Here is a 14,388-nt window from a genome sequence, read left to right on the forward strand (position 1 = left end):
ACTTTTGTCATTGGAAGTAAGTCCGAGAAAACAGAGGCTGCATGTTTTGCTTGTGTTTTCCCACTGTTTGACCACAGACAACCATTTCCCACATACACTGCTTAAGTCCACATAGTGACAGATGGTTGGCAGACACGGGAGATTGGAAAGATGCTTCGGTGTCCAATATCTTTCTATCTCATCGATACCTATCGAATCCGGAAACTTCTGCCTCTGGATATTGAACGTATGCAAGAATTTTGTAACAGCATCGACTCGTTCCAATCCCAAGATTATTTCATGTTTTTTTCGCAGTTTAAAAAAAAATGAAACCTTGAAATTAAGTTCGTATTTCTATTTTGTTTTTTCCCCCTCTTAAATTCGAAGATCCTTTGTTTAACATTTACTTACAATTTTTAATTATATTTAATTTAAAAATAAATTTCTATATGCGGTTTCGATTTTCATATATCTAAATCCGTTCTCGAGATCAACGAAAAACAGACACACAGACGGACGACAGTGGGAATCTATAGTCGGAAATTGAAAAATTGCAGCCAAATTAATTTATAAATCCAATTTTATAAAGAATTAAAGTATAAAAATTTATAAAACTAATTTAAAAAAAAACTGCATTATAAAGAATTCATACATTTCTATATATTATATTCTTCAGAAAAATATTTATAAAATATTCTATAATATATCATTTCCCGCTTTTATTTATTATTTGAAATTCAAAAACGGATACAACACATATATATCACCCTATAATAACAAAGAATATGTCTTGTTCTTTCGAATTTAACACTTATCCACAGTTTTAAAACAGAGTTTTGAAGAAAACATTGGATGATAATTAGAAGTGAATATAGTTTGGAAGAATTAATCAGAGATTAAATGTTGATTATGTTTTTAAAATTAAGTACAAAAATATATAAGGTAAACAGTGAAATACGATATACGAAGCCGAGTAGATTGGTCACTGACGTTGGTCGTGGTTTGCACCTCGCAAACGGGCTGGTCACGTGGAGTTTTTCGGGTTTACAGGCATAAATAGGGGCCCCACATACTGTACAGTGTTGACCAGACATTTTTCTTTGGGAAACTCTTTGGGGAAAATATTTTCTTATAAAAGATTAGTGTTGGTGGGGCTCGTAGTCTACCGCGCCACTGGAACCAGCTTCTAGTAACAGACCTCCTAGGAAGCATTTCCTTTCGGCATATCTCAACACGTGTCGAATTTTAAAAAAATATATATATGGAAGTACTATAGAATTTGCATTGCATACAAACTTTTAAAAATGATAAAGAACAGCCCGAATTTAAGAAGCATCTCAACTGAAGACTCATCCCAACTTGAAATTTGTAGGAAAAAGGTATCTTAAACTCGAATTTTCTAGCAACATCTCCATCTTAATTTACTTGTCATTACCAATATGCAGCAAAACGCTGTTTAATATTGATTACACGATAAAAGTTTCCGCTTATAGAATTCCAATTGTTAATACAGTATTTCGAAATAAATTTCGACTTATTTAAAATCGTATTTATAAAAAATTTATATATTTTTGATTGTATTCTTGAATAAATTTATAAATTTATTTAAAATAAAATATAAAAAAAAATAATAATAATAATTTTTCTCTTCGGGGAGGAGGAAAAAATTAATATTTTCATAAATAGCGATCCGAATAAGAAAAAAAATCTCATTAAGGATCATCAGTAGCTAGTAAGAAACTTCCATATTTTATGTGTTATTACTAGATTTATCTCATCTATTTAAAAGTATTGACTTTATAAAAATGATGGGGGAGGGGGAAGTTGCAATTTTCGTTTTCGTATAACAAATTGTCTTATTAAAGTTTGCTTTCTCAAATTATTTAAAGTGGTTTTTTCCCCTCCTGTTTGTTATTTTCTGTAACTTAATGAAGTAATATTAAATAAAAAAAATGTATGAAAAAAATAAAATAAATAAATAAAATAAGCTTCAATCTCGTAAGAATATTTTTGGATTGAAAAATATATTCTAGAATTTCAGCAAGAGCAGAAATGAAAATAATTACAACAATATTTTATGCAAAAAAAAAAATTCACATATCTTTTATAAATAGCGAGTATAAAATTAACGTTAAGTAGTTAATTGATATAAATGTAATGTTTGAGTTTGCTAACTAAATTAAAAAAAAAGAAAAAAATTGTATTTTTATCCAATTAAACAATGCGCTAATTTATTTTTAATGTCAAGGAACGAAATTAATAAAAATTTATTTTCTCATTTAAAAATTACTCTTTTTTCCCCTCCTTATTTTTTTTTCTGTTTTTAAAGAATAATTTTTACACGTAACTATTAACATTTTAATTATATATTCGTATTATATTTCCTTTATATTTCTCATATCGAAAAGTTTATGAATTTTTTTTTTATGATGATTTCTTTTCTTTTTAATTTAAGAAATTTCGTTTTGGAAGAAAATTTATTAATTTTTGTAAATTTGATTTTAAATAAGTCGAAATCAATTTGGAAATATTAACTATTTGAACTGTATAAAAGGAAACTTTTATCATGCAATCAACATTAAACTTGGTTTTGCTGTATATTGGCAATAACAAGTAAATTAAGCCGAAAATGTTGCTAGAAAATTGATTTTAGAGCTGTTGTCATAGGTTCACTCCGAATTGAAAATTTACAGTTGATGAGAACTGTTCATAGAGCTGTAAAGTGGAAATTTTTCCCAAAAATTTGACTAAACATTTGCCAATGTGAGAAACTGACAAATGTCGTAAATGTACTGCTCTTTTCTGATCAGTGTATTATATAAAATGTTTATTCCTTGGTAACTTATCGATTTTTTGGATCATTTTGTAGTGTAATTGATAAAAGCTTTCGTCATTAATTTTATTAATACAATATTTACTTAATTTAAAAATTAATACAGACAAAAATAATTCTTTTCAAGACTTCTTTTTTTAATTTTTCGAGCGCTAATTAAAAATTCTACTGATATATATTTTTATATCGATAATATGTAAAGTAGTAAACTAGGAAATTACACGTTTTTAGGAATTGTATTCTATAATGGAGATGTTGAATGGAAAGTAGTTTCAACGATTGTATATTATTCATACAGTAGTACAGATGCTAAATTTTGCAAAAGAAAAAATGGAAATGAAGATCATAACCTGCGAAAATCTAATCATAAATCATAAATCATGTATAGAATTTCCGAAATAACTAGACGCTATCAATTTTCCAGCAACGAATTGCAAATCACTCTAATTTCTTTATTCGAGTGCAACCGATTGTATTGAATCTGCAATGATCTTGTAATACCCAGATTACTTGATAGTCTATCGAATTCTATTCAAGCAAACCGCCAACAAATTAGTCTTATCAGCTTGTGTTCAGAGATAGAAAGACGAAAAGTTGGAGAAGGAATTTCTTCTCTTCCTCTCTCTCTCTCTCTCTCTCGCTCTCCTTCTCCATATTAGCCATGTTCGGCAATACCACCAAGATATGTAGCACTCGTAAAAACATCTAACGTCGTAAACTTATCGGACGAAATCCAGAAAGTTTTCAACGGAAATCTTGCTTCTTAGTAGAGGAGATCAGGATATTATTCCTCTAGCCTATTTACCAGTTTTTCAAATAAGATTATTGGAAGTATATGTAAGGAGCTACGAAATCGGAAATCCATTAACGATCGTTTCTTGCTTCCAGTGTGGTCGCGTTTAGGCGTCAACATACGTTATACTTTGCTCCAACCTCATAGGTACTCAGACAGGCACCCTTTTATTCTGCAACACTTGCAGCCGTTAATCCGAATTTTACAACGATAGGAACCGCTCTCTAAGCCGTTTTGTAAACATGATGTGGTAAGGTGCTAAATTGCTTCTCATTTGTGAGTTGCGAAATATACTCTTTTGTAGTAGTCTATCGTTCCTTCTACTATCTGGCTGTTAAACCTTGATAACTTGTATATCTGGTTTGGATCATTTAAGTTCCAGAATATTTTTTTTATTTTCTTTTTACTTTATCAAAATCGACAATTTAACGCTATCGTATTAACTATAAAAGAACCTTATCCTTATAAATATAAATATAGATTTACTGGATTATATCATTATATAATATCATAAAAGTTATATTGCACTATATATTAATGAGATATTTTATAACAGAATTATGAGCTATTTTATCTGATCGTTAATACAGCAGGAGTTTTTGTTTTCAGATAAATAAACTTAAAAGTTTTTTTTAATCTTGTATTAAATGTAATAACTTTATACAGCTAAATAATATCCTAATGTTTACTAATAATCGAATACTTTCAAGTGATGATAATAGTAAATTCAGAAGAAAAAAAATCTACATCTTTTACTGTATTATATTGATACTTTTAAGACATATATCTTAATGAAATATCTAGAAATGTGCATCAGTCTGAGCAGTTTTCATCACAGAAATATTATTTTTTTGCTAAAGTATTCTTCTTTTATAACGTTCTGATTTTCGACTGATGGTTCTATCAAATATTTGCATCTAAATTGTTGGAATAAACCTTTCCGATCATCTCATGTCATTCAAATCTGAATGTGGCGTTTTCAAATCGACAAATCGTCCACTATCAAATTTATCATAAAACCTATTTTTCATTTTATTTTTTATTTTTCCCCTTACGTTGATATCGAAACTGTCGTGGCACTTTGTCACCCAACTACAAAATTTATTTTCGTGTTTATTCATTATTTTAGAATTTCCTATTAAGTCTTAATTAAACCGCAAATGAAAATAAAAATGATTCCAGTTTAATTGCACAACTGATAACTGTAGCTATAATTTTTCGAGATGATTAAGATAACAACGTTGTAATTTATAATGTAAGAAATTTTTCTCTATTTCCTTATCGTCATTATTTTAATTGTTATTATTTACGAACGTCGAGTCAGAATTTTTCTTAATAATAAATATAAGAATTCTAACAGTGAAGACCAGAATCCGAATAAGATGAGGCCCAGACCAGTCATAAATGTGAGACCTACTCCTCTCCGAAAGCCATAAAAATATATAAACAAAACCGATAAAACAAATAAAAATAAAATTTTTTCAGCATTTATATTTTTAAAAAAAACCATGAATTTATATCAATTTTAATACAAGTCGTTTACGTAGAAGACTAAATTTTGGGACCCCTCTGCATGTGTGCACTTCTACCTGGTCCCGCTAATAGTTATTTTGTAAGGTAAAATTTTATAATTTTTTAAATAAAAATAGTAAAATTTAATCTAGAAAAAAACTGAATTCTAGAAAAGTAACATATATAAGTTCAACTATGGTCTAATTAATATAAAGCAAGCAACTTAACAAATAACTTCAAAAAACTAGAATAAGATCGATACAAATAAACAAATCAACTTTTATACTTCATTTATAATTTAGACTTTTTGCAAAAATTATTATTATTTTTTTTTAATTTTTAAATCATTCGCGACATTATAAACAATTTTTAGATAATTCACAAGAGAATTTTGTTACAGTAATATTATCTAAAATTTTTTAATATATAAAGGATTTAATTTTTTCTTATGAAATGTATACAAGCTTATATTTTACGTAGTATTTGATGTAGTGTTTTTTTATCTGAGAATATAAAGCAACGACAAAAACAAATTAGAATAAAATTTAAATTTGTAAAAAATTCTTCGTACTTCTTTTAAAAAAATGCTTATTTTCTATCCTTTTAAAAAAAGCTTTGTTGACGAAAAGTTTATTTTAATGTACTGTACTGTACATCTACACTCATATATACATATATACAGTGCGATTTAGGGTTATGAGTGCTGTTGGCTGCTAACATTTAGTGTACCCTTTACAAAAAATCATATTTCCGCTCCAACGTAAGTTTCTTTTTTTGCACTTTTGTAATAAGAAATTACACAGTTCTAGTGGAATTAATTCTGTGGTAAACTGTTGCAAAAACAGCTTTTCTACTACTTTATCAACACAATATTTTTTAATAGAGGAAAAGAAAAGAGAGAGAGAATAAATTATAAAAAATAAGGTAAAATCAAAAACCAAATATTAATAAATAATAATATTTATTTCTTTTTTATTATATTTTTAAATATAATAATTAAATGATTCCTAGTAACTCATCGAATTCCCAGATAAACCGGTTGACTCTTAGGAATCACTAGCGATCGGGTTGGAACTTTTGATACATATTATAGTTTATATATATATATACTGTATATAGTGTGTTTGTATATATATATGTACTATATATATATCTTTCTCAGCAATAAATATGAATTTTTAAAGAAATATTCAAACAAATATCTACATTTATAAAATATAATGTCTATTCTCTATACACTTGTAAATCCTTTGACTGATCTGTACCAAATTTTCCATGGTTATTCTCTAGGGCCCTACGGAAAATATAGGCTACCATAAAACATCGACACCCTAGTCCTCCTTTGATTTCATTCCTTTGACACTTCATGATAAACAAAAATGATAGGCTAAAATAACCAAACTTTTAATATATTTTTCATTTTTAATGACTATCCTTATTACTTCTCGCCCGGGCATATCTGCGAGTTCTTTAATAAAGGTTAGCTTCAGTCTATTTAGAATCTTTATCGAATTATTCTTCAGATATTAAACTCGTTAGATGAACTTAATGAAATTATTATTTTGAAAATGTTTTATAAAGAAAATTTTCTACGTTATATCTTTCAAAAATTGATAGAAGAATTGATGGAAATTTTTAATATATGTCTGTTACAAGACAATAAATGTCTACGTCTACAGTAAAATGAAATCAATGCGGAAATTATTAATTTTTTTCGAAGAAAAAATTAAAAATTTAATTATTTTATTATTCGTGCTTATGAATTTCGAAAACTTATATATTCTAATTCTAGATTTAGATATTTCGAAAATATTTTATTGAGAGAAACTAAATTGGTAGTTTATTATTTACGTGATCATTTGACTGATACATAGCAGTCAAACGATATTTACCAGTCTAAAATGGGGCGGAATATACCCGGATAATCGAAAATTACGAATAATAAATAGGATTTGCATTTACCACAGTATGTAAACGAGAATTTAATTCATTTTTATTCATGTGTAAACTCAAAATTAACAGAAATTCCTTTTAATATCCTTTCTTAACTTTATCCATGATTAATTAGAGATATTTCTTTTATTGAGTTAATACATATTTTTGTTTAGTAACCATTTTTTAAAACACGAAAACAAAACTGAAACCTGAAAATGCAGAAGAATGCGAGTGTACTGTACATTCCCTTACTATGAAACTAACGAAAAATGGCTACATTTTCTTATCCTGTAGGCCTGTTACTAAATTGCTTAAGGTTCATTTGAAAGTAATTTCCAAATTCTTTTTTTAACGACTTTGAATGAAAATAACTCAGTTGATCGAACACTGATTAATGGACTCTTTACTACATAATGTCAAAACACTTATAGGTTATATCTACAATTCTGTTTTAATTATTAAATTATTTACGCTAATTTAGTAGAATTTACATAAATCAAAATCCAATACAAATTTGCAATTTGAAACTCCTTATAAAAATGGAAATTAAATTATATTTTCTATTCTGAATTCAAAATTATGTTCAAATATTATTATTATTTTTATTTTTTTTATATTAAAAGTACTCTATAAGATTTATTGCCCATCTTTGTCTTAATATTTCTTTCAAACAATTTGTATTTACAATATATATATAGTCAAAATCGATTTAGAAAAATAATTTTATAAAGCAATATTGCGAAGTAAACATATTCATCTTTTGTATCTAACGTTTTGTGATTATAGGAATTATTTTATATACTTTTCATATAAATATTTCAAACTTTCTAATAAACAAAACACATTATAATAAATTTTTCAATCTGTAATCATCCATATAAAATTATCTAACAGATAAAATTGCCATTCTTTTATAAAATATAAAATATAAAATTAGAATTTTTCACTTTTACAAAAAAAAAGAAATTATTATTATTATTATTATTATTAACGTATAAAATTCATTTTTCTAAGTTTAGTTTTGTAGTAATTGCGAAGAGTTTCAATCTTTTATAAAAGAAATCCAATAACCTTTAAGAAATATTTATATTGTTTTATGGCAAAAAGTCGTAACTTTACCATCATTATTTATTAACCTAGTTATAAAAATATACTTTAAGAAAAATAATTCATTTATCTAATTTAAAAATAAAAGAAATTTAAGAATAAATATTTGAAATTTCATGCAGAAAAAAAAAATATTTTGTAATCTGACACTTATGTTGGCACAATTGTCTTTGAACGGCGGCTCCTACCATGTCAAAACGGATATAAATAATTTTTATTGAAAAGAAATATGATACGTAATTTATATCCTGTCTTTATATACCGACCAATCCTTCATGGATAATGGGGTCACAGTAATGCTGTTATGCAATATGTATAACTGAAATACATTTCTCTATCGTATAGATTTTTATCAAAGTGGCAATATATAGGTGATAACAAAAAGTGTTGATGCATAAGTTAAAATTTTCTTCCATGTTTTTATGGCTCATCTTTAATCGTTAGTAATTAAATTTTCCACGCATCCGAAGTGAAAATAACAGCTTCTAGAAGTGATTAGCTTCAGTTAAGGAACGAGTTACTTCCAGAAGGTTTTTTTGCTATAAAAATCATACAGCGAAAACTTTGATTATAGCAAACCGACCAATGAAAAAAAATCTTCTTATTCTTACATGTAATTTAAGCAGAAAAGCCAGATGACCTTTATTTCATTACACACAAAACCGACACCTGCTACTTCTTATACGAAGAGATTTTAATTAGTTTGACAAAAAAATAAAATAAAATTAGTGAAAAAAAATAATCGAATTTTTTCTTATATAAATAAAGAAAAAAAAATATACTATTTCAGATAAACAAATTAACAATTATTTTCAATTCGAAATCTCTAAAAATTTGAAAAATCTTACACAAAACTACTCCAAATAAAGCGATGTAATTGGAAATGACAGAATCGATCCGATAAAATTTTCTTGTCTGAAATTGTCTTGATCAAATTTATAAAACCTGTTTGCTTTTGTGTGTAATTTAATAAAAATTTAATTGAATAAAAATGTATTAGAAAAAAAAATTAATAATAAATAAATTTCCAAATGAAAATTGAAATTATAATAACTGAAGTGTGTATTAAGTGAGTTAATTTGGAAAAGTAATTCGTAAAACCACTAAAGGAGCAAACACAATTTTTGTTAATTGATTTAATAAATTGTACATTTAAAAATTTCTACTAACGACATTAAAAATGAAGTAAATCGAATTAATAAAAGTTAATAATAAACAAAACAATTAATATATTAATTTTTTTTTTGTATTGTCGATTTTTTAAAAATGTCGATTGATTTATTACAAGTAAAAATTGAATAAATATAAATAAAAAAAAATTACATCACATGTTTATTTTATTATTTATTTATGATTTTATTTTTTTGTCTACTCCATTATAAAAAATGAAATTTCATAAAATGTCAGGAAATTTTTGAAAGTGCAGTAAATTTGGGATTTACGAGACATTCCTTAAGATTACTCTAAAGGTGGGCATTTGTAATATTTAAAGGTAACAGCTGTTTCGATCGTACTTCCATTATGTAGATATGTATGTCCCTATGAATAAATGTAATAAATAAGAGAATTGCTGATGTTATATTTGTCTAGACGAAAAGAAAATAATGCAAATGAATTATTGTTGATTTTTAAATAATGATACAGTACATTTTCTCCTTAAAAAAGGGGGGATTATAAATTGATGAAAAACTTTCGCTGCTGAAAATTATCATTATTATTATTATTATTTTTTAAATTTATTTTAATGGAATTTTAGATAATAATAAATAAATAATTTTTTTAGCTTATAAAAGAAAGAAAATCTATATACGTTTTTTGTAGTAAAATTTCTTAAATATTTTAAAATCTATTCGAATTTGTTAGTTAATTAAAATTTTTTTTAAAAATAATAATTTTGTAATTAGATAATATTTAAAAAATTAGAAGAAATTTAAACAATTCTAGATGTATCTATTATATAAAACTTAATAAAATTTATAATTAAAAGTTTAACACAACAAATAATATTTATGCATTCTAGAGATATCATTTTTTTTTCGTTAGTAAAATTCTATCTAGTAATTAACAGTCGGATTCCAAGCAACATTAATGAATATTCTAGCTTATCTTCTATTTTAAAAAAGCTAGACACCATTCGCGTGTCAACCTACATTAAATGCAAGAATAAAATGTAAAAGAAGGAAGAAAAAAAAAATCGGCGATAAAGTACGTCATTCCAACAAAAATAGATTCAGAAAACAAATGGATATTTTCATATCGTAACAAAGATTATCCCAGCAATACGTATAAATAATTAAAATTCCTCAAGAGGCTATTTTAACCATACTTTCACTTTTTATCAACATTATTTTTCATCTTAGAGAGGATTTATATATCACCAACGTTATAATTTTTTTATTACGTAGAATGTTTAAGGTAGGGAATACTGTAGTATAGCTTTACGAATAGTAATAAATGTGGCAACCTTATCTTTATAGCGTATCAGTGTTGCTACTACTTTCCTACACCACTTTTATTGCCATTCTCATCTTAATTTTACTATCTTTATTAGCTTGATAGTTTTATTACTTGTGTTCAACCACTACTATAGTGAAAGACGAATTTATATTGATGTAATTGCCCCGAAGAAAGATTCGATAATGCACCAACGAGATGGGATAAAGTTTATTTTTGATATCGCTGTAAGTGATTGAGTTTTAACGCAAACCCCAATATCTCATTGACTTTGGAATAAATCAGGTGGACGATATTTTTCAATTTCTGATTACATCCTTACAATATTGAATGAAATTAGCATTAGATAACTCGTATATAACCGAGAGGAAGATTAGCATTTCATAGATGAATATTCAAGAGAATACGTTTAATTCTACAATTAGAAATGATAATTAATGATTTACCTTACGTAAATAACACGTAAGATGTAATATTGACCTTAAAATAATATCTTTAAACAATATATTTCTTTTTAAGAGTCTCTTTAGAAATCACATTTTAAGACGTCCGAAGAGACTCTTAAAAATCCCCAACCGGTATTATCAAGATTGTCGTAACATTATTATCAAAATTATCGGAAAGATCTCGTTTTAAGACTAAAGTTAAAGGTATAAAATTATCTTTAAAATGGTTCTTTAAACGTTATCGAATATTTTAACTCAAGAACAGTCAAAAATTCATTTTAAAGCTTAAACGCTTACACCATTCACACGAGTATAACTTGCGCATAATTAATCCTTGTAAAAATGATTTTATAGATGAAATTCCTTATGCACGTTAAAATTATAATTATTTTAGCATCGGTTAAACAAAGAAAAATCTTAATAAAGGTGGAATTATTTAAAATGAAAAAAATGCATGCATTTTAGGATAAGAATTGCAAACTTTTTAAACATATGATTGAATGAATTAGATTTTATTTTTTATTTTACAAATTAATAAATTTATATTTTACAATTCGAGCCTATCCAATATTTTCTCCACTTAATCATATTTAATTGTCATAATTCTTCGAACATTCTTATTTTTATAATTAATTTTATAATATAAATATTTAAACAATTATATATCTTTTCTTAAATAGAAAAATACTAATTAAAGTTTCATTGATACGTTATTTAATATTTTCAATCTATATCTTTCTGCTTCCTTTTTTTAAACTGTTGAAAACGTTCCGAGTTAACGATTTATGCTTTTAATTAGCTTTAATTATACATTAATGATAATATCAACGCTTCATCATAATTATTATTTCTCTGTATTTCTTTAAATGAAGGCATTAAAGAGTGAAAAAGAAGGTATAAATATGTTATAATGACTAGGAATGGAAACACGAATGTGCAATACGTAAAGTAAGGATATTAAATGTAAACAGAGAAACATGCTTAAAATTTTTTGAAATTATTAATTTACGCCATTCAAGATGCTAATGGAAATAGTTTAACGACATTTAAGATTCATAAATTATGCAAAAATATTTATTAAATATAACTTTACCATTTTACTGTTAAGATAATGTAATGGAGATATTTACATGTAATTTATTTATTTGCTTAATTATAATTTAAACTATAATTTTTCATCTCTCGCTGGCATTACTTTATTATAAATGGCGAAATTAATTTAAATAAATTAAATTGTTCTATTAATGAATTGTTAGAAAACCGATATATATATATATATTTTTTTTATTTAGTCAATTAAATATGAATTTATAGAGATATTTTCATAAATGTGCCGTTTTTATGCAGAAGAGAATGGTCCCAAAACGGTAAAACAAAGAAAAGAACGTGGATCATGTCCCGCGTAATGTTTCACGAACATGTTTTTACACTCGTCCAGATTTTTCCTATGGGAACTACTTACTCTGTGCTTGTCAATGTGAAGAGGTCGAAGATGTGGATCGTACAGCAACGCCGACGGCTCGATGCTCACTGGGGACTGTCTTCTTCCTTTACTACAAAGGCTCCATTCTGGATTGAGGAGACCCCAAAAATCTGGACCTAAAACAGAAAAAATGCCTACTGTTAGTGTCAAGATGAAAATTGTGATCGAGACACGGTGTAAGCAGAGTCTGAATTTTAAACGAGGGATTTTGGTCTCATTCCTGAGAGATATGCCAAGTAGCGATATCAAGCCAGTTCAAGTTAAACATTAGTTGCGGCTTGATACAGGATCCGTCTGCTTGTCTGTTGTAACAGTTCTCTAAGGGTTAACCTTAACATCTGACTTTCTTCCTTTTTTCCTCTCCACTTTTTTATATGAAAAGAAATCACTTTTGGGAGCAGGTATGTCCTTCCAAATACCAACTTTATAAACTAACTATAAAGTGTTGTATTTAAATTTCAATGATCTTATAAAATATTTATAATTAAATTTTTTATTAATAAAATATAAACGATTTTATATCATATCTTATAAAAAATTCTATACTAAAAAATGAAATTATATTTTTTTAAATATTTGAAATGACAAAATAAAATTTACGATTGGAAACAATAATTTAACCTAATTTTGTTAATAATTTTAGTTTTTACTTTTCGAAAATTTATGACTTTTGAGCAAAAAACAGGTAAAACAATAGAAGCGAAATTCATTTGTAGATATTTATAATGGCCACAATTAATAAGTGTCTTAAGATACTGTAAATAGAAACTCTTAAAATTAATCAATGAAGCAATTCTTAATTACGAAAAATTCTCCAAATGTATATATATATAAATGAAATAAAAATTTAAGTAAAATATTAAAACTGTTATTAAATAACAATATAAACAATTAATACATTTACTTGACTTTATAAAAAATTTCTAATATCTTTTAATGGTAAGATATTTATCAAATTTAGTGATAAGATGAGAAATTTCTCTAATTATTTTCTTTTAATATCATAGAAAGAAATATGATAATTGCTCTGAAAAATGGATACAAATATTAAAAACTATTAATTAAGTCGTTTTCTTCTAAACAATGTCTTTTCACTTTCATGCAGTAGTAATTTAAATGTTTATAAACAATAGAAATTTGAATAAAATTTTATTGTTATAAATACAGTTATTATATTTATAAAAATTATAACAATTAGACATGTTTACAACGATCCGAATCCTTGTAATATTTTGTGGATAATTCGTGTGGAAAATATCATTCTGTATCCTTCACTCAAGCTGGTAGCTTCCATTATGTATCAGATTTTGCTCGTAATAGGTGAAATTGTGGCTGATCTATGGCTCATATGCTGCTATCTTGCAAGTCAAACAAAATATTATAATGGATGATACGTTTATATATCCCTCTACAGTTTATTTTTAAACATGTAAAATGTTTAATTGTAATGTAAATACGACTTGTTATAAATGTTGTTTACATTTATATCAAGTCGTATTCACATTAGAATAAAATATTTATAAACATAAGTGTGTTATTTGTACGCTTTAATCATTAAATTCGTATATACAGGATACGACTTTGTATTAATTTACATGTACAAATATTCATTCATTAGTTAATTATATATTATATTTTCGTCCTATTCATTTATTGTTTTTCTTAATAAAAATATTTCGAAGGCTTTTCTTACATAAATATACTTTAATTCATTTTTAATTTATTAAGAGAATTTATTATTCAGTACACGTGTTATAAGAGGAAATAAAAATAAAAATAATCTATTAAAAATCCTTCTTAAACTTTTTTTTACTTCTATTAAGTTTTCAATATGTTTTATAGAGTT

General features: G+C 25.7%; 1 protein-coding gene across 1 annotated transcript in view; it reads right to left on the minus strand.

The window, feature by feature from the left end:
* The window catches only part of LOC136975151 (carbonic anhydrase-related protein 10-like), a 100,913-nt gene that overhangs the window by 47,403 nt on the left and 39,122 nt on the right, over positions 1-14,388 (minus strand). Inside the window, exon 3 of the mRNA XM_067270179.1 lies at positions 12,522-12,658. Coding sequence (XP_067126280.1) covers positions 12,522-12,658 — 137 coding nt within the window. The remainder of the gene's footprint in view (positions 1-12,521; positions 12,659-14,388) is intronic.

Source organism: Centruroides vittatus, unplaced genomic scaffold, assembly GCF_030686945.1.
Source record: "Centruroides vittatus isolate TY-2023 unplaced genomic scaffold, ASM3068694v2 contig_364, whole genome shotgun sequence".
Taxonomy (NCBI): domain Eukaryota; kingdom Metazoa; phylum Arthropoda; class Arachnida; order Scorpiones; family Buthidae; genus Centruroides; species Centruroides vittatus.